General features: G+C 54.6%; 3 protein-coding genes across 7 annotated transcripts; 2 read left to right on the forward strand and 1 right to left on the reverse strand.

Moving 5' to 3' along the window:
• The first annotated feature begins 1,755 nt into the window (after positions 1–1,755).
• PLTP (phospholipid transfer protein) lies at positions 1,756–12,032 on the forward strand. 3 transcript variants are annotated; one of them, XM_066237868.1, is made up of 16 exons: positions 1,756–1,901; positions 2,476–2,586; positions 2,707–2,806; positions 3,484–3,612; positions 3,908–4,063; positions 5,041–5,104; positions 5,187–5,250; positions 5,951–6,042; positions 7,271–7,447; positions 7,537–7,596; positions 8,575–8,739; positions 8,837–8,904; positions 10,921–10,963; positions 11,069–11,132; positions 11,209–11,285; positions 11,697–12,032. In XM_066237868.1, the coding sequence occupies exons 2-16, from the start codon at positions 2,487–2,489 to the stop codon at positions 11,826–11,828; spliced, it is 1,491 nt and encodes a 496-aa protein (XP_066093965.1). In that variant the 5' UTR covers positions 1,756–1,901; positions 2,476–2,486; the 3' UTR covers positions 11,829–12,032. The 3 variants fall into 3 exon arrangements, with proteins under 3 accessions (XP_066093965.1, XP_066093964.1, XP_066093966.1); XM_066237867.1 differs by having other exon boundaries at positions 1,798–1,958; XM_066237869.1 differs by having other exon boundaries at positions 1,801–1,891.
• CTSA (cathepsin A) lies at positions 11,949–18,893 on the reverse strand. 3 transcript variants are annotated; one of them, XM_066237870.1, is made up of 15 exons: positions 18,814–18,893; positions 18,426–18,610; positions 18,147–18,258; positions 17,866–17,916; positions 17,689–17,775; positions 17,302–17,457; positions 16,876–16,967; positions 16,453–16,537; positions 15,804–15,895; positions 15,428–15,506; positions 15,217–15,356; positions 13,619–13,694; positions 12,864–12,953; positions 12,587–12,691; positions 11,949–12,316 (listed from the first exon to the last, which is right to left on the reverse strand). In XM_066237870.1, exons 1-15 carry the CDS (start codon positions 18,865–18,867, stop codon positions 12,233–12,235), a joined length of 1,488 nt encoding a protein of 495 aa, XP_066093967.1. In that variant the 5' UTR covers positions 18,868–18,893; the 3' UTR covers positions 11,949–12,232. The 3 variants fall into 3 exon arrangements, with proteins under 3 accessions (XP_066093967.1, XP_066093968.1, XP_066093970.1); XM_066237871.1 differs by having other exon boundaries at positions 18,759–18,858; XM_066237873.1 differs by lacking the exon at positions 18,814–18,893 and adding an exon at positions 18,746–18,767.
• Positions 18,894–18,939: 46 nt separating this feature from the next.
• Positions 18,940–20,989, forward strand: NEURL2 (neuralized E3 ubiquitin protein ligase 2). The gene is made up of 2 exons (XM_066237874.1): positions 18,940–19,984; positions 20,751–20,989. The coding sequence occupies exons 1-2, from the start codon at positions 19,243–19,245 to the stop codon at positions 20,864–20,866; spliced, it is 858 nt and encodes a 285-aa protein (XP_066093971.1). The 5' UTR covers positions 18,940–19,242; the 3' UTR covers positions 20,867–20,989.
• The last annotated feature ends 465 nt before the right edge of the window (positions 20,990–21,454 follow it).

Here is a 21,454-nt window from a genome sequence, read left to right on the forward strand (position 1 = left end):
CGCCACATATTTTAAAATGTAATTCCGTGAGAGCCATACAACGACCCATGTACGTTATGCATTATCCAATAAAAATTTGGTGTTGTCCCGGAGGACAGCTGTGATCGGCTCCAGCCACTCGCAACCATGAACAAGAGCGGTAGGAAACGAATGGGTTGTAATACATGAGAATGTTTTATATATTTAATGTTATTATCTTTTTTATTAAAGATTTGTCTGCGAGCCAGATGCAGCCATCAAAAGAGCCACATCTGGCTCGTGAGCCATAGGTTCTCGACGCCTGCTACAGGAGATAAAGACACATTGCATTGCAGTAAAGGAGAGAAAAGAAATCTAACATCCACCAGATTTCCTGCTTGTGTTGGGATCCAGAAAGAGTGAGGGTTACTAGAGTTCAAAATGTGCGTTTTAGCACTTCCTCTGGATATCCTTGGCACGCTCTCTTACACCCTTTCTGCGTTGTTTGCTTGTGATTTGTGCCCCTAATAATCATGTCAGCTAGCATTTTGGGGCACTAATGACGTGCCATGTACCATACCCAGCATATGCACTATGCTCACTTAGTTTATTCCTACAGTAAGCTTATTGTTTTCCCTTTAAAGTAAAGAAATTGAGGCTCAGGGCTGCTTAAGTAAGGGGTCTGAGAATTGGGGTTTAGAACTGACAGCCTAGGATTTGAACTCTGGTCATCAGATACAAGAGTCTAAGCACTTAGCTACTGAACTATAATCACTCACCTCCCACCTTTCCATGAACGGTCGGTCCATGGGTTCCCCAATAACGGCCACAGGATGGCTTTTACCTCTAATTGCCTGCTGAGGACCGTTCACAAGGCTAAATTAGTTCATCTAGATTCAGGGTGACCAATCATCCTGATTTTCCTGGGACTGAGCGGGTTCCCAGGACGGGAGACATTCAGGTTCAAAGCCAGGAAATCATCCTGGGCAAATCATGACAAGTTGGTCATAAGTGTTTGTTGCTAAATACGTATTCAATGGATGTTAGTCATTATTGCTTCTCCTTTGCTCTTTCATCAGCTTTACGACAAAATGGTAGCAAGCACCTACTCTGTGCCCTGTCCTAGGAGCTGGAAACACTGTAGGCAGCAGATGTGTGGAGGGATGGCAGCGAGGGGGAGTTACTGGGCATAGAACCCAGCTCCAAAGGTTCACAGAAAGAATCCACAGTTCCTGGGGAAACGCCAAACCTCCCTCTGGGGTGATTCAATAGCCTGTGTGGACTTGCTTGGACCCTTGTGGGACAGATTCCAGGGCCCTTTGGTTCCCAGGTAGTGACACAGAGACAGTTAGGGGTCTTACAGTGAAGACTGGCAAGGAGACATCCTGAGATGATTGTGGATGGAAGGGAAGGAAAAATGTGCCTTTGGCATTGACTTTGTGGCTTGCCCTGGGCTGCAATAAAGGCCTTAGAGGTAGTTCCTTTAATCACACACATGTTGCTAGATGAGCAAACTGAAACTCAGTGTTCCAGTAGAATGACTTGCCCAGGATCATGCAGGAAGGGATGGGTAATCGGAATCTGAAACAAGATCCCAGCAAAGCAGGGAGGGATTGTTGGGGCCAGGCAGGCTGACTCCTGCACTTCCCTCCCTCCAGCCCGGCTTGGGTCCCCCACTTGTCTTGACAGCAGCCAGACTTGTCACGGGGCTCTGTACAGCTCTCTCCAGCCTTCGGGCTGCCAGCGTCCCGCCCCATCCCCTCCCAACCCCTGGGGGGAGGAGGGGAGAGAGGGAAGAGGAGGGGAGTCAGAGAGGCCCGGCTTTATAAAGGCGGCTGGAACCGCGCAGCTCGCCAGACCCCGCCGCTCAGATCTCCAGCTCTGTCCGCCGCCCCACGTGACCGCGCCGACTCCCCCTCCCAGCTCCGCCGCAGTGAGTTGGGGTGCGTGTCCATCCACCCCCAGACCTTCGCTGAGCCGCGTGGTCTGCTGAACTCAGGGTAGGGAGAAAACTCCACGAAGGAGGGCGCTGAGATGGGGCACCAGGCAGAATCCCGATTGCGGGGATTTAGGACCCGGGGGAGCGGAGAGACCCCCTCCTCTCCCGGCTCGGAGCCTGGGAGACTGCAAGCCATCCCCCAGGAATGCGCGTGCAGCCGTTTCCATAGTACCAAGCAAGCTATGCCCCCCTCCGCTAAAGCAGAGGTTCTTAGAGACACCGGGGACTGGTCTCCGGGAGGTCCAAACTCGTCACGCAGAGGTTGCACGAGGGAACCTAGGATGTCATGTCCCTTCCCCTTTCCCGGTGCCCCAAATCCTCAGAGCCAGAGCGCAAGTCGCATCGCCTCTCTGGGCCTCAGTTTCTTCATCTGTCAGATGGAGGCAATATTATTGGTCCAAGTTCCCCGAAGAGCTATCTCAAGGGTAACTGTCTCGGCCAGCCCCTTCCCCTGGTTGGACATCCGAGGAGTGGGTTTTAGCGGCCGGGTGACTCCGGTGACCCTACCCTACCCCCAGGCTCGCTCGCCATGGCCGTCTTCGGGGCCCTCTTCTTAGTCCTGCTGGCAGGAGCTCACGCCGAGATCCCGGGCTGCAAGATCCGCATTACCTCCAAGGCGCTGGAGCTGGGTAAGACGTGGGGGACAAGTGGGGGCGGGCGCGGGCGCGGGCGCGGGCGGGAGGGGGCGGTCGAGGGTGGGATCACCCTGGCAGTGGGCGCAGGAGCTAAGGGTCTTGCTGCTGTCTCAGTGAAGCAGGAGGGGCTCCGCTTTCTGGAGCAAGAGCTGGAGACTATCACCATTCCGGACCTGGGAGGCAGCGAGGGCCGCTTCTCCTACAACATCTCTGAGTAAGTGGGGAGCCCTGGGGCAGCGCTTCGAAGGTGAGATGTGGCCAAATTTATGAGGCGGGATTTGAGAAATAAGATGGGGCCGAGGAGATAAAGGCCAACCCTGCCTTCATAGGTGGGAATCAAGCGTGTGGGCGTGGCCTAGAAGGTGTGGGCGGGGCCAAGGACAACAGCCACAGCGGAGGAATTGAGGAGTGGCCAAAGAGCAGCAGAGACGCCCAGTCAAGAAACTTGCCAATGGACGAAAGTGTGTGTGGGGGGTGGGGGGGTGGGATGGTCTAGGACACCCAGGTGGAGCTAATAGGAAAGGTCCTGAGAACTGCTAAAGACCTGTGGTTTAGGACGGTGGAGACAAATGGATCGGATCTTAAATGATGGAGACATAATCAAAGGGATCAGTTAAAAAGACCAGGTCTGGCAACCTTGGGTGTGGGGAGGGAAGGGAGTGCAAGCAACGAGGCTTCCAAAAGAAGGGGTGAAGCTCACTTTTAACACCCGAGTCAGGATAAGCTCATCTCTGAGCCTAAACCTAGGGTGTGTACTTGAGCAACGGAATAATTCATTCCATCCACCCCAGTTTCCCCAGGCTTGGACTGGAAGAAGAGGGACTGAATTTCCTGTGGTTGGGTGGGATCCCCCCACCCTGGCTTTGACTCTGACCCTGACGCCTTCTGCAGGGTGAAGGTCACGGAGCTGCAGCTGACATCTTCTGAGCTCCATTTCCAGCCAGAGCAGGAGCTGGTGCTACAAATCGACAATGCGTCCTTGGGTCTGAGCTTCCGGAGACAGCTTCTCTACTGGTTCTTGTGAGGACCGGTCACCCTCAGGGGCATGGCGAGTGGGTCAGGAGGGCTGGGGATGAGGAGGGGCTGTGGGCAATCCCTTAGACTTTCTGCATCTCAGTTTCTTCATCTACCGGTACCATGGGGACTGTCATACCCACTTCATAGGGTTCATAGGCTTTGGTAGAATGTCTGCTAAACTATGCAAGTGAAGACTTACTAAGAGGTATCATGATGTATGGGGATGGGAGGCAAGCAGTGAAGACTCGATTAAACTTCAAGCTTGGGTGAACATCAACCCTGCCCCCCTTCCCGGCAGCTACGATGGGGGATATATCAACGCCTCTGCAAACGGTGTATCCATCCGCACGGCTCTGAAGCTCTCCGGAGATCCTAAGGGCCGGATTAAAGTGTCCAACGTCACCTGCCAGGCCTCTGTCTCCAGAATGCACGCAGCCTTCGGTGGAACCTTCAGGTAAGCCCCATCCCCAACCCCAGTGCACCACGTTTGAACCTCACATCCCATCTGCCGGATGCAGTGCAAAATGCACAGGTTTGGGAGTCAGACCAACTGGGTTCGGAATTCAGCGTCACCATCTCCTGGTTCTGTGACCTTGGGCAAGTCGGCAAGTCGCCGAAGCTCTGTGCCTCAACTGGAAAAATATTTTTCCTCATTGGTATATAAGAATGATAATAGAACCTATCTTATAAGATGTTGTGAGGCCCATTTGTGTTAAAATATGTAAAATTTTTTAGAACAGTTCTTGGTATATAGTAAGTGGCTAGCCACTTAGATAAGAGTAATCCTGAGGGTTGGGCATGAACCGGGTTCACAGTACCGGTGGCTCTTACTAGTTAAAACCGAAATAATAACACAGGTCCAGGTTGGGGGCTGAGAAGGGGACTTTGGGCTGGTTCTGGAAGAGGAGACGGTAGATTTGTTATCTGGTGTTGGCACACTCAGTTTTTTCTTCCACAAAGTGTATGCCAGTCCCTGAGGATTCAGAAGGGAGCTCAGAGCCTAGTTGGCCGGCAAAAAACATTTGTCATTGGGGCATTGTGAAAGAGACTGGGAAAGTACTATGGCCGTTCAGAGGAAGACTGCCTAAAAGAGGAAGCATCTGAGCCCAGACAAGGAGATATACAAGCGGGGCATTGAGGGTAGTAGGGGGGCATGGGTGATCTCATGGAGGTGAGGATGCTCAGAACGGGTTTGAGGAGCTGTGGCTAGATTCATTCGGCTGGTGGGGGGCTGGGGTAGGAGAGGTCTGGAGAGTAAGGCTGGAGGGATTTGGGCTGGAGTCATGGAACACCTCTATTAAAGAGCTGGTAATTCAGGTCGCAGTTGATGTGCCCAATCCCCGCTGCCCCCATCTCTCCATCAGTGATTTCTCCTGGACCAGGTTGGGGGAGGGGAGGGTCTGAGCTGACTGGGCTGTCCTCTCCTCACAGGAAGATGTATGACATCCTCTCCACGTTCATCATCTCAGGCATGCGCTTCCTCCTCAACCAGCAGGTGTGGGCAGTGGCGGGTCTGGGGGACAGTGGGGAGGCCCTCTCTTTCCAAGGCCCTGACTCCGCCCTCCCCGCCCCCCCAGATCTGCCCAGTGATCTACCACGCAGGGATGGTGCTGCTCAACTCTGTCCTGGACACTGTGCCTGGTGAGTTGGCTGGCACTGGTGCGGAGGGGAGCTCCGGGCCAGGCCCTGGGGCTGGAATGGGGTTGAGGAGGAGGCTGGGTGCACGGCTGTCAGGTGGCACTTTGGAGTAAGCCGTTTCCATGCCCTGCTGTGGCATGGCCCTGAATTCAAATGTGGCCTCTGCTCATTTGCTATGTGACTCAAAGTAAATACTCACTTTTCCCTGGGCCTTGGTTTCCTTGTTTAACTGCTGAGGCCTCCCCCTGGAGTTGTGGTAAGGATTAACTGAGGGGAAGGTTGTCAAGGTCCTCAATGTACTTGCTGATCGCTGGGGCCCTATTTGTGTTCATCACCTGGCACTTAATAGGTGCTTAATTAATGTGAATTCTCTTCCTAAGTTGTGACCTCTGTCTGCTGTGGGGCATGGGCAGGGAAGGAGGAGGCTGGGGAAGCCACGAGTGAGGGAACCCCTGCCATCTTGTTCAGCGACCTGATGAAACCCCCACCATAATAGCAGCAATAATAATAGCTACCATTGTTGAGCACTTCCTGCACATCAGACACTCAGTGCTTTCCACGTAAAACTGATTTGATCCTCATAGCAACCCTATGAGGGAAGCATTATACTGACCATTTTATGGATGCGAAACTGAGACCCAGAGAGCTTGAGCACCTTGCCCAGCCTCACACAGCTTGGAGTGACTTGAGCCTCTTCCCACAGTACGCAGTTCTGTGGACAATCTCATTGGCATTGACTACTCCCTCCTAAAGGACCCTGTGGTCTCCACCGACAAGCTGGACATGGACTTCCGGGTGAGCTGCCTGGCTGGTGTGTTTATCACCAGATTCCCGCTTTTCCCCCAAGGTAGCGGGTTTTTATCTTCCTAAAGCACAACTCTGCTGAGGCCACTCCATTGCAGGGAATGCCATGGCTCCCTGCTGCCTACAGAATTAGGTCCACCTCCTGGGTCTGGCATTGTAGCCTTGTTACTCTTGTCTGGCCCCAGCTTTCTAACTTTACCCTCTTCTTCTGCAGCTACTCTTTCCTAGATATGACCCTCGCTTCCTACCTCAGGGCCTTTGTACATGCACTGCCTTTCCCCATTTCCCCTGAAGGAGTTGGACACAGAGCTCTGTGCACATAATCTCATTTCATCCTCTCATAACCCTGTGAGTCAGGTAGTAACATTATACCCATTTTAGGAACGTGGAGATTTGCTCAGAGAGGTGACATCACTTGCCCAAGGCCACACAGCACCTTTGCTCCTCCTAGTGGAGTATAGCAGAGTTTCAGAGCACAGACTCCAGTTCTAGAATGCCTGAAGTTCAGATTCTGTCTCTGCCACTTACTAGCTGTGTGACCTTAAGCAAGTGGCTTTACCTTTCTGTTCCTATTTCCCAATACGTAAATGGAAATAACAGTTAGAAAACATACCACAGAGGATTAAGGGAGTTGGTTTATGTAAAGGGAAAAGCAGAATGACTGCGTGTATGTAAGCAGTAGCTATTATCTTTACTGCTAGCTAGCATTCAAGGCCCACTCAAATGCCACCTCCTCCTTGACCCCCTTCCTGAGCCGCCCTTCTCAGGTCTGATGGCACTGCTCCCTTGCAGAAGTCCAGGTGCCCTCCCTCCTTCCTATACCTTTTTAAATTTTATTTTTAATTTTTTTTATTTATTCATTTTAGAGAGGAGAGGGAGAGACAGAGAGAGAGAGAGAGAGAGAGAGAGAGAGAGAGGAGAGACAGAGAGAGAGAAGGGGGGGAGGAGCTGGAAGCATCAACTCCCATATGTGCCTTGACCAGGCAAGCCCAGGGTTTCGAACCGACGACCTCAGCATTTCCAGGTCGATGCTTTATCCACTGCGCCACCACAGGTCAGGCCTTCCTATACCTTTTTAAAAAGGTGCTTATGGGTCCCCATAAGGACAGATACTGGGTCCAACGCCACACCACTCCTCGCAGTGCCTAGCACTGGGCCTGGAGACATCCAGGTGCTGGGCCAGTCTCGCTTGGTCCTGACCCTGATCCCCCTACCCCAGGGGGCCTTCTTTCCCCTGGCCCAGCAGAACTGGAGCCTGCCTAACCGGGCCGTGGAGCCCCAGCTGCAGGAGGAGGAGCGGATGGTGTATGTGGCCTTTTCTGAGTTTTTCTTTGACTCAGCCATGGAGAGCTATTTCCGGGCGGGGGCCCTGCGGCTGTCGCTGGTGGGGGACAAGGTATGCCAGGGCCTGTTTGTGGGATGGGCAGGAAGGGGCTGTGATGGAGATTTTGATGACCCTGCCTCACTGCCAATTTCCCTGACCAGGTGCCCCACGACCTGGACATGCTGCTGAGGGCCTCCTACTTTGGGAGCATCGTCCTGCAGGTGAGTGTTGGGGGGAGGTAGGGGCATGGCCAGGGTGGGTGGGCACACCACCTGCAGGGAACCAGTGGACAGGTGGAGGCCCAGGTGGCAGCCATGGAGTAGACAGAAGGCCTGGCTTCTGGCCCAGGCCCCTCACCTAGCGGAGCCTGTGGCTATGTCTGTGAAGGGGGCTCGCTAGTGTCTGCTCTGTCCGCCCTTCATGAAGCTATGACGAGGACAGCCTGAGAATCCAAGCTCTGCAAGCAAGTGTAGGGGCTTTAAGAACTGATATGTTATTTATTCATTCATTTACTTATTTACCCTTGTTTAATGATGAGAGGGGTGGGAGTTTAAAATTTAGCAAGAAATATTTCAGTATCTTTGGTTCAGTTTTATAAATGATGGAGCTGGGGTGTGTACCTGGATTAGGAATCTGTGATTCCAGGTCACATTGGCCTTCTCCCCTACACGGTACAAACTCACAGAGTTGTCACGAGGATTAAATGAATCAGTACACATAAAGCAAGAATAGCACCTGGAACAGAGTAAGTGCTCAATAAACACTGGCTGCTGTTATTATTGCTATTATCATCATCATCAAACTTATGGCCAAGCATTGTGAAGAGCGTGAACTCTATTACCAGGCTGCCTGGGTTTGAATCCCTGTTCTGCAACTGAGTTACTATGTAACCTTGGACAAGTTACTTACCCTGTAAGACTGTCCCTGAGGAGTCCGGATGGGAGATGGGTTATGAACACTGAGAACTTAGGAAGGCAGAAAGAGAAGGAAAGAGACATTCTTAGAACAAGTCATCTCTTTGTGTGAGCAAAGGCACAGAGACTGGATGGACACAGTTCTAGAGGGTTTCGGAAGCCACACACCTTTTTGGTATTTGTCACTCTGGGCTCCCAGAGGCAGAGTCTCAGCCACCCCCTCCTCCAGGGGGCTCGCCTGGGAACTGATCTGGGACTTGACCCTCCTCTCTGCTCTGTCCCCAGAGCCCAGCAGTGATCGACTCCCCGTTGAAGCTGGAGCTTCGGGTCATGGCACCTCCGCACTGTACTATCAAGCCTTCAGGCACCACCGTCTCGGTCACTGCCAGTGTCGCCATCACCTTGGCCCCACCCAACCAACCCGAGATCCAGCTGTCCAGCATGATCATGGTGCGGGCACCAGAGTAAGGGCTGCCAAGGGTTGGAGGGAAGTGGACTGGGTTCCCGCTGGGTCAGTAACACATCGTCCCTCCCTGCGTTCCCGCAGGATGTCCGGCTCAACGCTAAGGTGGCCCTCCGCGGGAAGGCGTTGCGCATACAGCTGGACCTGCGCAAGTATGCCGATGTCTGAAAATCTCGGGAAAGCTCTGTGTGTGTGTGTGTGTGTGTGTGTGTGTGTGTGTGTGTGTGTGTGACAGAGGGACAGATAGGGACAGACAGACAGGAAGGGAGAGAGATGAGAAACATCAATTCTTTGTTGCGGTTCTTTAGTTGTTCATTGATGGATTTCTCAATGTGCCTTGACCGTGAGGCTACAGCAGACAGAGTAACCCCTTACTCAAGCCAGAAACCTTGGACCCAAGCTGGTGAGCCTTGCTCAAACCAGATGAGCCCACACTCAAGCCGGCGACCTCGGGGCCTCGAACCTGGGTCCTCCACATCCCAGTCCAACGCTCTATCCGCTGCGTCTGGTCAGGCTGGGGCAAGCTCTTAACGTCTCTGGGTCTCAGTGTCTTGAGGACAATCATACCTGCCTAACAGAACTGGGGAGCTAAAATCCAGTCAAACCAATAAGCCACTGGAAAGCTGTGGTCTTTGTTAAAACATAAAGTGCTTTATTGAAGCGTGACTTCTCTGCATTTTCCTATAACTAGGAGACAGGCAGAGCCGGTATTAAGAGAGATGACCAGGCCCTGGCCGGTTGGCTCAGCGGTATAGCACTGGCCTAGCGTGCGGGGGACCCGGGTTCGATTCCCGGCCAGGGCACATAGGAGAAGCGCCCATTTGCTTCTCCACCCCCCCCTCCTTCCTCTATGTCTCTCTCTTCCCCTCCCGCAGCCAAGGCTCCATTGGAGCAAAGATGGCCCAGGCGTTGGGGATGGCTCCTTGGCCTCTGCCCCAGGCGCTAGAGTGGCTCTGATCGGGGCAGAGCGACGCCCCCTGGTGGGCAGAGCATTGCCCCTGGTGGGCGTGCCGGGTGGATCCCGGTCGGGCGCATGCGGGAGTCTGACTGTCTCTCCCTGTTTCCAGCTTCAGAAAAATACAAAAAAAAAAAAAAAAAAAAGAGATGACCAATCTAGCCCAGTAAGGTCAAGTGACATGCCCACAGTGATACAAGAGTCTAAGAACATGGATTTTGGCAGAAACCTCAGCACCACTTAATTTTCTGATCTTGACAAGTCATTTGATCTAAGCTTCATTTTCTTCCTGTGTTAAGTAGATAAAAGTAGCATCTACTGTCTAGGGCTGTGCTGCCCAATATGGTAGATACTAGCCACACATGGTTATTCATATTTAAATTAATTAGTGAAATGGTTCCTTAGTTGTACTATCCACTTTTCTATAGCCACATGTAGCTACTGTGTGGACAGTGCAAATACAGAACCTTACCGAGCACTCTATTGGACAGCGCTGTTCTAAGTTATATGAGTGAATACAGGACAGTAGTTAAAATCCTACGTTCTGGAGGCAGGTTCTGCCACTGTCCAGCTACGTGACCTGAAACAAGTTGCTTAACTTCTGAGGCCTTGTTTGCCTCATCTACAAAGTGCATAGTAATAGTGCCTAATTCTTACGGCTGTGTGAGGATTTAATCAGTTGGCATTTGAAAACATTTAAATATTTTTCTTTCAATCTCTTTTTAAAAAAATTTTATTGACTTTAGAGAGAGGAAGAGAGAGAGAAAAAAACATCAATCTGTTGTTCTACTTGCTTTCATTGGTTGATTATTAATGTGCGCTGGCCAGGGATCAAACCTGCAACCTTGGCGTATTGGGACAATGTTCTACCCAACTGAGCTACCCAGCCAGGGCAATATTTAACTTCTTAAACATGATTAGTGTCTGGTGGGGAGTAAGCACTGTACATTTTATTAAATGAAAATCAGCAACACGCTCAAAGCCGTCAGCAGAAGCCTGGCATGTAGAAAGCGCGTGACAAATAAGAAGTAGCCAATGTGGAGAAAAGAAAACCTAGAGAAAGATGGCGCACCAATGCTGCTCACTTGGAGTTGATAGAACCCCCTGGAAGGGTGTGTAGGTGGGACATCTAAACTGACACTCAGGCTTCTGCTGGCTACGGTGGGGGGGCTTCCTGGGCTCATCCCACCAGGCAGTTCTTTCTTTCCCACAGGTTCCGAATCTACTCGAACCAGTCTGCGCTGGAGTCGCTGGCAGTGAGTTGGGAACAGTGGGTGGGCCGAGGCTGGGGTCTGGGCGAGCAGCGAAGGCAAACCCACCCCTCCTGGCACCCTGACTCTGACTCCACTCTTCCTTCCCAGCTGATTCCGCTGCAGACCCCTCTGAAGACCATGCTGCAGTTTGGGGTGATGCCTCTCATCAATGGTAGGGTGGAGAGTCCGAGGGGGGGTGGTGGGGGTCCTGGGTGGGCCTAGACTGAGCCAGCTGTCCCCACCCACAGAGAGGACTCGGCGTGGGGTGCAGATCCCACTACCTGAAGGGATGGACTTTGTGCAGGAGGTGGTGACAAACCACGCGGTGAGTGGGGGCACAGTGGGCAAGGAGGGCAGACTGGGAGCCCAGTCCACTCCTGACGCCAGCTCCTCCCTCATCAATTTCCCCCTCCCGTTTAATCTGACATCAGACTCCTCCAGCTCTTTGCACAGGCTGTATCCTCCTCTTCAAACCCAGTTCCCTGACTCCATCCCCAATGCCTCCTAATCTTTTGGGTCTTAGCTATGAGGTCACCTCCCTCAGGAAGCCCTCCTTGAACCCCACAGGCTATACTCCTGCAGCCTCTATTTCAACACCCTTCACAGGAAGTTAAAAGAACTGCTTTGCTGTTCCCACTAGATTAAGAACCCCCTCAAGGCGCAGGACCCTCTCTTTATCTAAACTCTGGCCTCAGTAATGGAATGACTAGACTCCCTTCTCTGCCTCTATGCACAGGGCTTCCTCACCATCGGGGCTGACCTCCATTTTGCCAAAGGGCTTCGAGAGGTGATTGAGAAGAACCGGCCTGCGGGCACCATGGACTCCCGGGCACCCAGTGCCCCACCACCCTCCACAGCAGCTGTCTGAGCCCTCAACCTCAACCCCCGGCAGCTGCATTCAGGGCTCCAATGCCTATTGTCCCCTCCTTCACCCCCTCACAGCTTATAGTGTCCTCTCTAACCCTCCAGTGCCACAGAGAAGACGGGGTTTTAAGCTGTACCCAATTTAATTCCATAATCACAGTCAGTCCATCAATTACAGTCCATCCAGCCTCCCAGCGGGCTGTCCTGAGCTCTATTGTGTTCCTGGGGTCATCAGTGCATGAAGGGCATTCTCTAAGCAGGGAGGGGCCCAGGCCCCACCCCAGTCAGGAATAAAGTGCTAACGCCCCACTGCCCTGCAGGGGCACTCTGCATCAGGGAGGACCTCCCTGCTAGCAGGAGAGGCTGGGAGGGGCTGCATCAGGAGGTAGGGGTTGGCCCTTGCGGTCATCAGTATGGCTGCTTATTCAGGAAGCGGGAGAACATGGTGAGGGCAGCCTGAGGCTTGTCGGTAGGGACCATGTGTCCGGCGCCCTGAGGAGCAAAGCTTCGTGAGACTCCCTGTATAGCCCCTGCCCCTGGCGGCTTCTTTCATTCCACTAGATCGTCCTAGCCAATGACCTACCTCCTCCCCCAAACCTTCCATTCTTCCCTGCCCTGTGACCGCCCTCCCCCCAAAAAAGCTTGCCCATATAGGGGTGAGATGGTAAGCCAGCATAAAAGGAAATGGGAAGGAAGGAATGGGGGAGGGTCCTGCCCCATCCCCCCTAGCCCCAGCTAACCCTACACAGGCCCAGGCCCTACCTTGATGGTGAGAAAGGCGATGTGGGAGAACTCCTTCACGAAGCCAGCAATCTGCTCCCCACTGTCCCCGTAGTCCACTAACCAGGGCCGGCGCTGTACCTCCATCTGCCCCGCCAGGAAAGACTTAGTAGCAGGCAGCCACCCGCCATCCCTGCTCACAGGCACCAAGCCGCCAGACCTCAGGGGCCAGGGACGCCTCTAGGTTTTCCCTGTCTGCCAGGCACGCTCACCCCACCCATGCGCCAGCCTCACCCCAGGGCCGAAACCCCTGCCTTACCTTTTGGTTGAGGGAATCCACAAACCACTCATCCCCCAAGAAATTGCAGGCCATGTCCACGTCTCCGTTGTAGAGCAGGATCCGGTATTTCTGGAGAAGAGCCGGGCAAAGCGGGAGGTCTGGAACAAGCCTGGGCCTTGGCCCGAACCGGGTTCAAGTCCCACCCCTCTGGGAATTCAAGGGGCCCTGCTAAATAGCATGGACCAGGAAATGCTTGTGTTTTCTGATTGCTTTCCTACGTGTCTGGTGCTCTATGAAATGCTTTACCTATGAAGGCAGATATTGTTATTAATCCCATTGTATGGGGAAACCATTCTCAAGATGTATTAGAAACTTGCCCAGGGTCACATAGCTAGTAAAGAAACTTGCACTCAGGCAAGCTGAGCCTAGAGCCTTTGCTCTAACCAGTGTACTTACAACAGACCTGGTCCTAACTTGGCTCTGCCAGTGTCTCCTAGGTTACCTTGCTCAAGACCCTCCCCCACCCTGGACCTGTTTGCCTATCTGTAACTTGATCTGACTAGCTCTTCTCACCCTCAAGGCTCCCCCGCTAATGCAGACCCCTCAGCCTCCTCCTGCAGAGCAGAATGGGGTGGGGCCAAAGCCGGGTTCAAATCCTGACCCTGCCAACTACAGGATCTCAGGCAAGTGACTTCACTCCTTGGAGTTTCAACTTCCCCAGCCTCCACGGCCTTGCCACGCTGCTCCAGGGACCTGAGGCTGCTGGTGGCCCCAGCTGTGCCGCCCCTACTCACCTGCGGGGCGAGCAGCTTCAGGTACTGGGAATGCATGCTTTGGTAGAGTCGGCGGTACTGTATGTTCACAAGGAAGCTGCAGGAGCGCGTGGGCAGGCCCCACCCGGGACGACGAGGCAGGGGGAGAGAGAGTCAACAGATCAGACTTCCTCTCCTGGCCTCCGACTGCAGCCTAAGCCGACAGCTAGGACTCAGTCCCCTCCTCAGGGCCGCCTTTCTAGGACATACCTGGATAGGGAGGCTAGCATTCAGAGGTCCTCAGCCCACTCCCCTTTAGAAATGCGGAGGGACACTGGATGTTTCAGTGACTGGGATGCAACTGACACTTAAAACATAGAGGCTCGTAGGAGTGCGAACCACAGCATGGCACAGCGGCACAGGGGCGCTGACCGATCCCAAAGGGCCCTGAGTGGCCCCTCCTCACCACTTCGTGAGATTCCCTGTATACTAAAGATCTCATGAAGCCAGTGGTCACCTTTTTAGTTGCAGGGATCAAAGGAGAGCTGAGCAGGTGGGGATAGCATTGGAGTGGGGGTGGGGGAGGGCAGCTGGAGTGAAGTAACATTTTAAAAACCATGTGGCCATTTAAGAATGAACTGGCGGCGGCCCTGGCCGGTTGGCTCAGTGGTAGAGCGTCAGCCCGGCGTGCAAGGGGTCCCGGGTTCGATTCCCGGCCAGGGCACACAGGAGAAGCGCCCATCTGCTTCTCCATCCCTCCCCCTCTCCTTCCTCTCTGTCTCTCTCTTCCCCTCCCGCAGCCGGGCTCCATTGGAGCAAAGATGGCCCGGGCGCTGGGGATGGCTCCTTGGCCTCTGCCCCAGGCGCTAGAGTGGCTCTGGTCTCAACAGAGCGACGCCCCAGAGGGGCAGAGCATCGCCCCCTGGTGGGCAGAGCGTCGCCCTCTGGTGGGCGTGCCGGGTGGATCCCGGTCCGGCGCATGCGGGAGTCTGCCTGACTGTCTCCCCGTTTCCAGCTTCAGAAAAATACAAAAAAAAAAAAAAAAAAAAAAAAAAGAATGAACTGGTGAACATCAATCAAGGATTAAACATCCTATGACACGGCTCTGGCTGGTTGGCTCAGTGGTAGAGTGTTGGCCTGGCGTGCAGGAGTCCCGGGTTCAATCCCAGCCAGGGCACACAGGAGAAGCGCCCATCTGCTTCTCCACCCCTCCCCCTCTCCTTCCTCTCTGTCTCTCTCTTCCCCTCCCACAGCCGAGGCTCTATTGGAGCAAAGATAGCCTGGGCACGCTGAGGATGGCTCTGTGGCCTCTGCCTCAGGCGCTAGAATGGCTCTGGTTGCAGCAGAGCGGTGCCCTAGACGGGCAGAGCATCGCCCCCTGGTGGGCATGCCGGGTGGATCCCAGTCGGGCGTATGCGGGAGTCTGTCTGACTGCCTCCCCATTTTCAGCTTCGGAAAAATACAAAAAAAAAAACAACAAAAAAAACATCCTATGACACAACTCACCGTGGCCTCAAGTGCCTGCAGTGCCCTCACGGAGAAACCCTAGCCAAAAGATCCTGGGGAACTGTTCTGGTGCCCCAATAGCCTGCCACCCCCCCACCCCCCGCCCTCAGCCACGAGCAGCCAGGGAACCTCACTTGCACATGTCCCAGCGGGGCAGCTGCTCAGGAATGTGGAGGGCCTTCCGCACAAAAGGGTTGTTGAGGTAGGTAGAGGCAGCTGTGGTGTTGGTGCAGGGTGGGTCCATGTGCACCCTATCCCCAGAACGCAGCAGTGCCTGAGGGGCACAGGCACAGTCAGGGTCTTCCCTGCCCTGCCCCTCCCAGGGAAGCCCAGGCCCTTGCTCACCTGATGCCACATCCGTTTGACTGGCAGGCGAGTGAAGATGTTGCCCAAATCCTGGATCACAAGAGTACCCTTCTTATACCTGCAAGTGAAGTTGAGGGATAGGTACTCGAGCCTCCAGACAGGGCTGGGGTTGGCCCAGTGGGCACCCGGCAGCGCCTACCTTACACAGCCGGGCACTCCCCCAGCACATGGGTGGGCACCCGGCAGCGCCTACCTTACACAGCCGGGCACTCCCCCAGCACATGGGTGGGCACCCGGCAGCGCCTACCTTACACGGCCGGGCACTCCCCCAGCACATGGGTGGGCACCCGGCAGCGCCTACCTTACACGGCCGGGCACTCCCCCAGCACATGGGTGGGCACCCGGCAGCGCCTACCTGACATGGCCGGGCACTCCCCCAGCACATGGGGCGTACAGGTTGTAGATGTTGAGGCCAGAGTTGCCTACAATGCGGGACACTTCCTGGAGCTGCAATGACACATGGAGCCACCGTGCTTTATAAAACCCTAGTCTCTCCGTGACACCACCAACCTGTCCCAAGATTTAGCACTATCTTACTTCACCCAGTAGTCATTATCCTTCCCCTACTTTTTTTCACAGGTAGGGGAACTGAGGCTCAGTGGAAGGATCTGCCACACCTGGGTCCAAATCCTAGTGCTTTTACTTCCTAGCACTGTGACTTCACCATTCCTGGCCTCAGTTTCCTCATCTGGGAAACGTGGCTAATGTGACCTCCCTTGAAGGAGAAACCGGAAGATTAAATAATGCACACTGACAGTTCAGCAGTCCTGGCTCGTGGCAGGGTTTGCTAAGACACTGTCTCCTCCCCCCCCTCCCCGCAGGGGTCACAGGGAGTGGTGGCAGAGCAGCCTTAGTCACTGTCCCAGAGAATACCCAAGTGCTGAAAGATGCAGGGTAGGACAGTGATGGGGGACGAGGCACAGGGAGGCCCCAATGAGGAGATGTGGTCCCGTTCTCAGAACTGGGGGTCTCAGGGGTGACACACAGTGGGGGCAGAACCGTACACTGGTCACGCATTCTGGATCTTTGTTGTCATAGAAGTTACACTTGTTTTCAGAGCAGCAGTGGGTCTGGAGAGAAGACCAGAGCCTGTGGAGATCAGAAAGTGCTGAGGGACCTACGGTGGGCAGAGAAGGTGGAGCCCCACCTCCTCCCTTCAGCCTCCCACCTTGACCTTACCCCAGGGATCGAGGAAATGTATCACAGGGTGTGGTGTGGAGGTCCCCAACCTAGCTGCCTCTGGGCCATCCTGCCAGCCCTCCTCGGTCTCTTTAGATTCTATATTCTAGTCTTTGGCTTTTTAGCATCATACCCTCTAGCAACCCAACCCCCACCTTCTGCTCATAAACCTGGGTAGGGCCCCAGATAGTATGTGCCTAGAGGACAAACCTGAGATCTGTGACCTGTCCCACCCTGTCCCCCAGTACCTGTTCCCCAGAAGGCCATGGTAATAGGCGAAATAGACAAGAGAGTTGTCATTCTGCTCATAGGAGGCGAGTCCATTGCCCACGGCCAGCCCCTGTGAAACAGCCAGGGCGTCCAGCTCAGCAAGAGGGTGAGGAGGAGCCTCCCTGACCGACACCCAGACCTTCAGTAACATGGAAACTGAAACCCAGGGTGGTGTGTGGGGGTGTGTGGGTGGGGGAGGCCACACAACATAGAGAACAGAGCTGGTAGCTTGACAGGTGAGTTTCCTATTACGGGAGACACATGAGTAGAGAGATGCCAGCTCGTGGCCAGGATATTGTGAAGGAGACTGGGTTGGTTGGGGTAGTTGGTCTGTTGACAGTAACAAGGAAGCTATGGTCACAAGTTGCGTCTGTCCCCCATTCCTCCCGGCAGTTATTCTGTACCTGAAGGTTCATGCTGGGGTCCTGCATGACCAACACAGCCAGGGTGGGGATGTAGATGCCAGCATAGCTCTCTCCCGTCAAAAAAAGCTCGTTGTCCTTGTACTCCGGGAAGAGGCGGAAGAAATCTTGAAGGGCCTCAAAATTGCTCTGTGCAACCTGTGGATGGCGGGAGGGAGGGGATCCGGAGGCTTTGTTATCTGAGCTGAAAAAAAAATCTCCAGATAATGACACCAACCCACCCCATTTGTGCAAGAGGAAGTGACTTGAAAGTGACAAGGCCACACCACCAAGCCGGTTAACAGCCAAAAGCGGACTCCAAAGGCATGCATACTCTTTCTCTTTAGAGAAACAGGGAGGCTGGGACACGTGGGCAGGTGCAGGACTCACCTCAGTGTCATTGGTTGCATAAGACTTGTCATTGGAGTAGGAGAAGCCCACCCCCGCTGGGGACTCAAGGTACAATACGTTGGCAATCTAGAGGGGAGGAGGAGCCGAGCTGGAGAGAGCCCCACACCCCATCCCAAATGCCCAGACATCCCACAGGACCCACAACACCATCTGTACCAGGTTCCAAGAATAGGGGTTGTATTCCAGAGTGACACCATCCGGCTGGATCTGAGGAGGAAAGATGGGGCTGAGTAAGTCCCAAGAGCCAGCTGGGTGCAGAGAAAGGGCCACCATGTCAAGCTGATGGTACAGATAAAGAAACTAAGGCTTAGGAAAAAGGGCACATTTTTGTTAAAAAGACAAAAGGCCTTTTCTCCCTCTTCCCTGGCCTTTTCCTTTGGGCAGTGTCCCCACCTTCTCCTTGTCCCGGGCAATGGAGAGAGCTGCTTCCCACTCACCAGGAAGGGGCCGTGCTCCGTGAGGAAGCCGTCCAAGGAGCTGCAGCCCGGCCCTCCGTTGAGCCATAGCACCACAGGGCTGCTCTTGGGATCCTTCTGGGACTCCACAAACCTGGGAGGGGTGTCAGGACTGGGTGGGTGCAGGAGGAGGAGCCTCTTCCAGCCCTCCCTGCTCCCCGGCTCCCTCAGAGGTCTTCAAAACCCCCCACCCCGCAGGCCTCTCCCCTGATGGGCATCACTGTGCCCCTCTCCTGCGCCCTGGATGGGAGAGCCGCGGACCAGTAGTGGAGATGCTTGGAACCGGAGCCTTTGAGGTAGCCGGAGTACTGACGGAAAGACGGCTGCTTGGCAAGCCCTGGCAGACACTGGATCTCGTCCTGATCGGGGGCTGCCTCGCCTCGGGGCGACCAGAACAGCAGCAGCGGTAGCAGGAAGAACAGCGACCACAGCGCGGCTCGGACCATCTACGGAGGAAGCGGGCGCCGGCTGTTTACTGGCTCCCCGGCTGCGTGCAGCCGTCCCTGGGGAGGAGCTGGCGGCGGGCCCGCGAGGAAATCCCTGGCCCCACCCCGAGCCCCAGCTCCCACCGCCAAGCCTACCCCGCGCCCCTACCCCGGCGCTTGGCTGGGGGCTCTGGGATCCCTTCCAAACTCCGGCGTCCCCTCACCTCTGCTCTCCCGCGTCCTTGCTCTCTTGGAGACACCCGGAGACTGGAAGTCATGTGTACGCCGAGTCACGTGTCCTTCGGCATCACGTGACAGGCGCCTTCAGTGGCTCTGTGGTCTGTGCTGACTTGCTGGGATGGAAGGGGCGGTGGCGGGGGCGCTCCGCGAGGGATCAGGGGCCCGAGCGCTCGTGGTCATGTCCTCAGCGCTCATGATCAGATAATTCGGGTGTGGACGGGCAGGATCCCCCAGCCTCCTGGGGGCCCTGCTCTAGGTGGGATGTCTGAGCAAGCGGCGCTAGGACCCCCGGACAGAGCCTCAGGGGAAAAGAGTAAGGAGGGAATACCTTACATGGTTCCCCGGAGGTCAGCCTCTGAGCCAGCTGCCCAAAATAGCCACCGGCACGCGCCGGCTTGCTACATGGCGGGGAGATGGCTGCTGTCTCCGATCCCGTGGAATTGGGTGCGCCCTGGAGACCTGCGTGCCCCGAGCCCCCTCCCACTCGCTTCCACTGGGTGCATGGTGCCAACATCCGCGTGGACCCGTCTGGGACGCGGGCCACGCGCGTGGAGAGCTTCGCCCACGGTGTGTGTTTTAGTCGCGAGCCGCTGGCCCCGGGCCAGGTATTCCTGGTGGAGATCGAAGAGAAAGAGCTGGGCTGGTGCGGCCACCTGCGCCTGGGCCTGACTGCCCTAGACCCCGCCAATCTGGCGCCCGTGCCCGAGTTTTCGCTGCCTGACTTGGTCAGCCTCGGCCACACCTGGGTCTTTGCCATCACGCGCCATCACAACCGCGTGCCCCGAGAGGGCCGCCCGGAGGCCGAAGCAGCAGCCCCGAGCCGCCCCCCAGCCCTCCTGGTGGAGCCATATCTGTGCATTGAGCAGTTTCGCATTCCCCGCGACCGCATGGTGGGCCGCAGTCGGCCCGGGCTCTACAGCCATCTCTTGGACCAGCTCTATGAGTTGAACGTGCTGCCTCCGACTGCGCGCCGCAGCCGCCTGGGCGTTCTCTTCTGCCCACGCCCGGACGGCACGGCCGACATGCATATTATCATCAACGGCGAGGACATGGGTCCCAGCGCCCGGGGGCTGCCAGCCTCTGAGCCCCTCTATGCAGTGGTGGACGTGTTTGCCTCCACCAAGAGCGTGCGCCTGATCCAGCTTGAGTATGGCTGTAGGTATCCCACCCCCTGGGTAGGGATCTCTTCTGGCCCAGTATGAGGGACTTGAACTTGCTAGGCTCCCAAGCCAGCTAGCAAAGCCTTGGTCTGTCCAGCATTAATTTAGAAGTTGGGGAATCTGACCTCAAAGTCTTTCTATGCTTGTGATCCCTGGTTCTGGGTCTCAGTTACCCATCTTGGCTGTGATTAAGATGCCCTCCAAGTTCCTTTCTAGCTTTGACAATATTTTCTGTATTAACTGAGGGCAGGGATTATAAACTGATTTTAGGTTCTGGACCTCTTTAAGAACTGTGTGCTCTTTTATTAGACAAATGCTTCTAGATTTGGGCATACCAGTTTAAAGGCATCACAGACCACAGATTGACAGTTTCTTAATCCTGAGACCTGGTTCATTATAACCCTGGTAAACCCTTTATATAGACCTGTGATCACATTTTATGTATTCAGAGAACTAGAGGCCACTCTGCTAGGCCTGTGCCGGAGGCTGGAGTAGCACAGCTAAATCAGACACGACCCCTGCCCCCAGAGGCTGCCAAGTGAGGGGTAAGGGAGGGCACTGAGTGTTACAGAAATAGGACTGTAGTATTGTGAAATTGTTGTGAAAGAGGCACTTAACTACGTGCACAGCCCCATGAGTCAGGGGGGGCCTAGAGAACAGATGAGAATTGCTCAACTTAGTGACAAGACATAAATCTTCTGGGACTCAGCCTTAGACCCACCCTCCAGTTCAGTTTGCCTTTGACCGTTTTCTTCCCACAGTGCCATCACTGCAGACCTTGTGCCGCCTAGTGATCCAGAAGAGCGTAGTGCACAGGTTGGCCATTGATGGGCTCCACCTGCCTAAAGGACTTAAGGATTTCTGCAAGTATGAGTGAAGGCCTGCACTCACCCCGGAGCAGGGTCCAGGGGTGCATTCTGGCCCCGGACCTGTGGCTGGTCTGAAGCTGGCCATGCTGTCAGCCAGGACCAGAAATAAACACAGCCAATGCTGACACTGATTATGAGTCTTCTTGCCCCGAAACCCTGTGAGGGGCACTTCTTTTAAAGTCACTATGGTTTAACAGGTCAAAGAAAGAGCAGTTAGACATCACCTAGATCAGTGTTTCCTAGCTGGCTACTTGTCAGAATTACAGACTCCATCTCCAGAGATTCTTACTAGATTTGTTGGAGGTTTAGGCCTAGACATTGTTTTTTTTTTTGCAAAAGCTCCCCTGGAGATTCTAATGTACAGCCAGGGTGGAGAAGCATTTTGCTAGAACAGAAGTCTCAACTTTGGCACATATTATAACTGCTTGAGGAACTATGAAAAATACCGGTAACTCAGTCTGACTTTGGAATTCTGATTTAGTTGGTCTGGGATGAAGCTCGGCATCAGGGTTTCTAAAAGCTCCCCAGGGAAGCTAATATGCCACCTGGTGTGAGAACTAGTTCCCTAGACCAACTATTTCATTTTGTAGATGGGA

Source organism: Saccopteryx bilineata, chromosome 6 (genome assembly GCF_036850765.1).
Source record: "Saccopteryx bilineata isolate mSacBil1 chromosome 6, mSacBil1_pri_phased_curated, whole genome shotgun sequence".
NCBI lineage: Eukaryota > Metazoa > Chordata > Mammalia > Chiroptera > Emballonuridae > Saccopteryx > Saccopteryx bilineata.

Excerpts from the sequence above, each read along its gene's own strand:
- PLTP (XM_066237868.1), top strand. The coding sequence starts at position 2,487 with ATGGCCGTCTTCGGGGCCCTCTTCTTAGTCCTGCTGGCAGGAGCTCAC. Across the intron at positions 2,807-3,483 it reads TTCTCCTACAACATCTCTGA|GGTGAAGGTCACGGAGCTGC; the intron begins GTAAGTGGGGAG and ends CGCCTTCTGCAG. Across the intron at positions 11,286-11,696 it reads AGGTGGTGACAAACCACGCG|GGCTTCCTCACCATCGGGGC; the intron begins GTGAGTGGGGGC and ends CTCTATGCACAG.
- NEURL2 (XM_066237874.1), top strand. The coding sequence starts at position 19,243 with ATGGCTGCTGTCTCCGATCCCGTGGAATTGGGTGCGCCCTGGAGACCT. Across the intron at positions 19,985-20,750 it reads GATCCAGCTTGAGTATGGCT|TGCCATCACTGCAGACCTTG; the intron begins GTAGGTATCCCA and ends TTCTTCCCACAG.
- CTSA (XM_066237870.1), bottom strand. The coding sequence starts at position 18,867 with ATGACTTCCAGTCTCCGGGTGTCTCCAAGAGAGCAAGGACGCGGGAGA. Across the intron at positions 15,507-15,803 it reads GGAGTGCCCGGCCATGTCAG|GTATAAGAAGGGTACTCTTG; the intron begins GTAGGCGCTGCC and ends CTTCACTTGCAG. Across the intron at positions 15,357-15,427 it reads TCAAACGGATGTGGCATCAG|GCACTGCTGCGTTCTGGGGA; the intron begins GTGAGCAAGGGC and ends TGTGCCCCTCAG.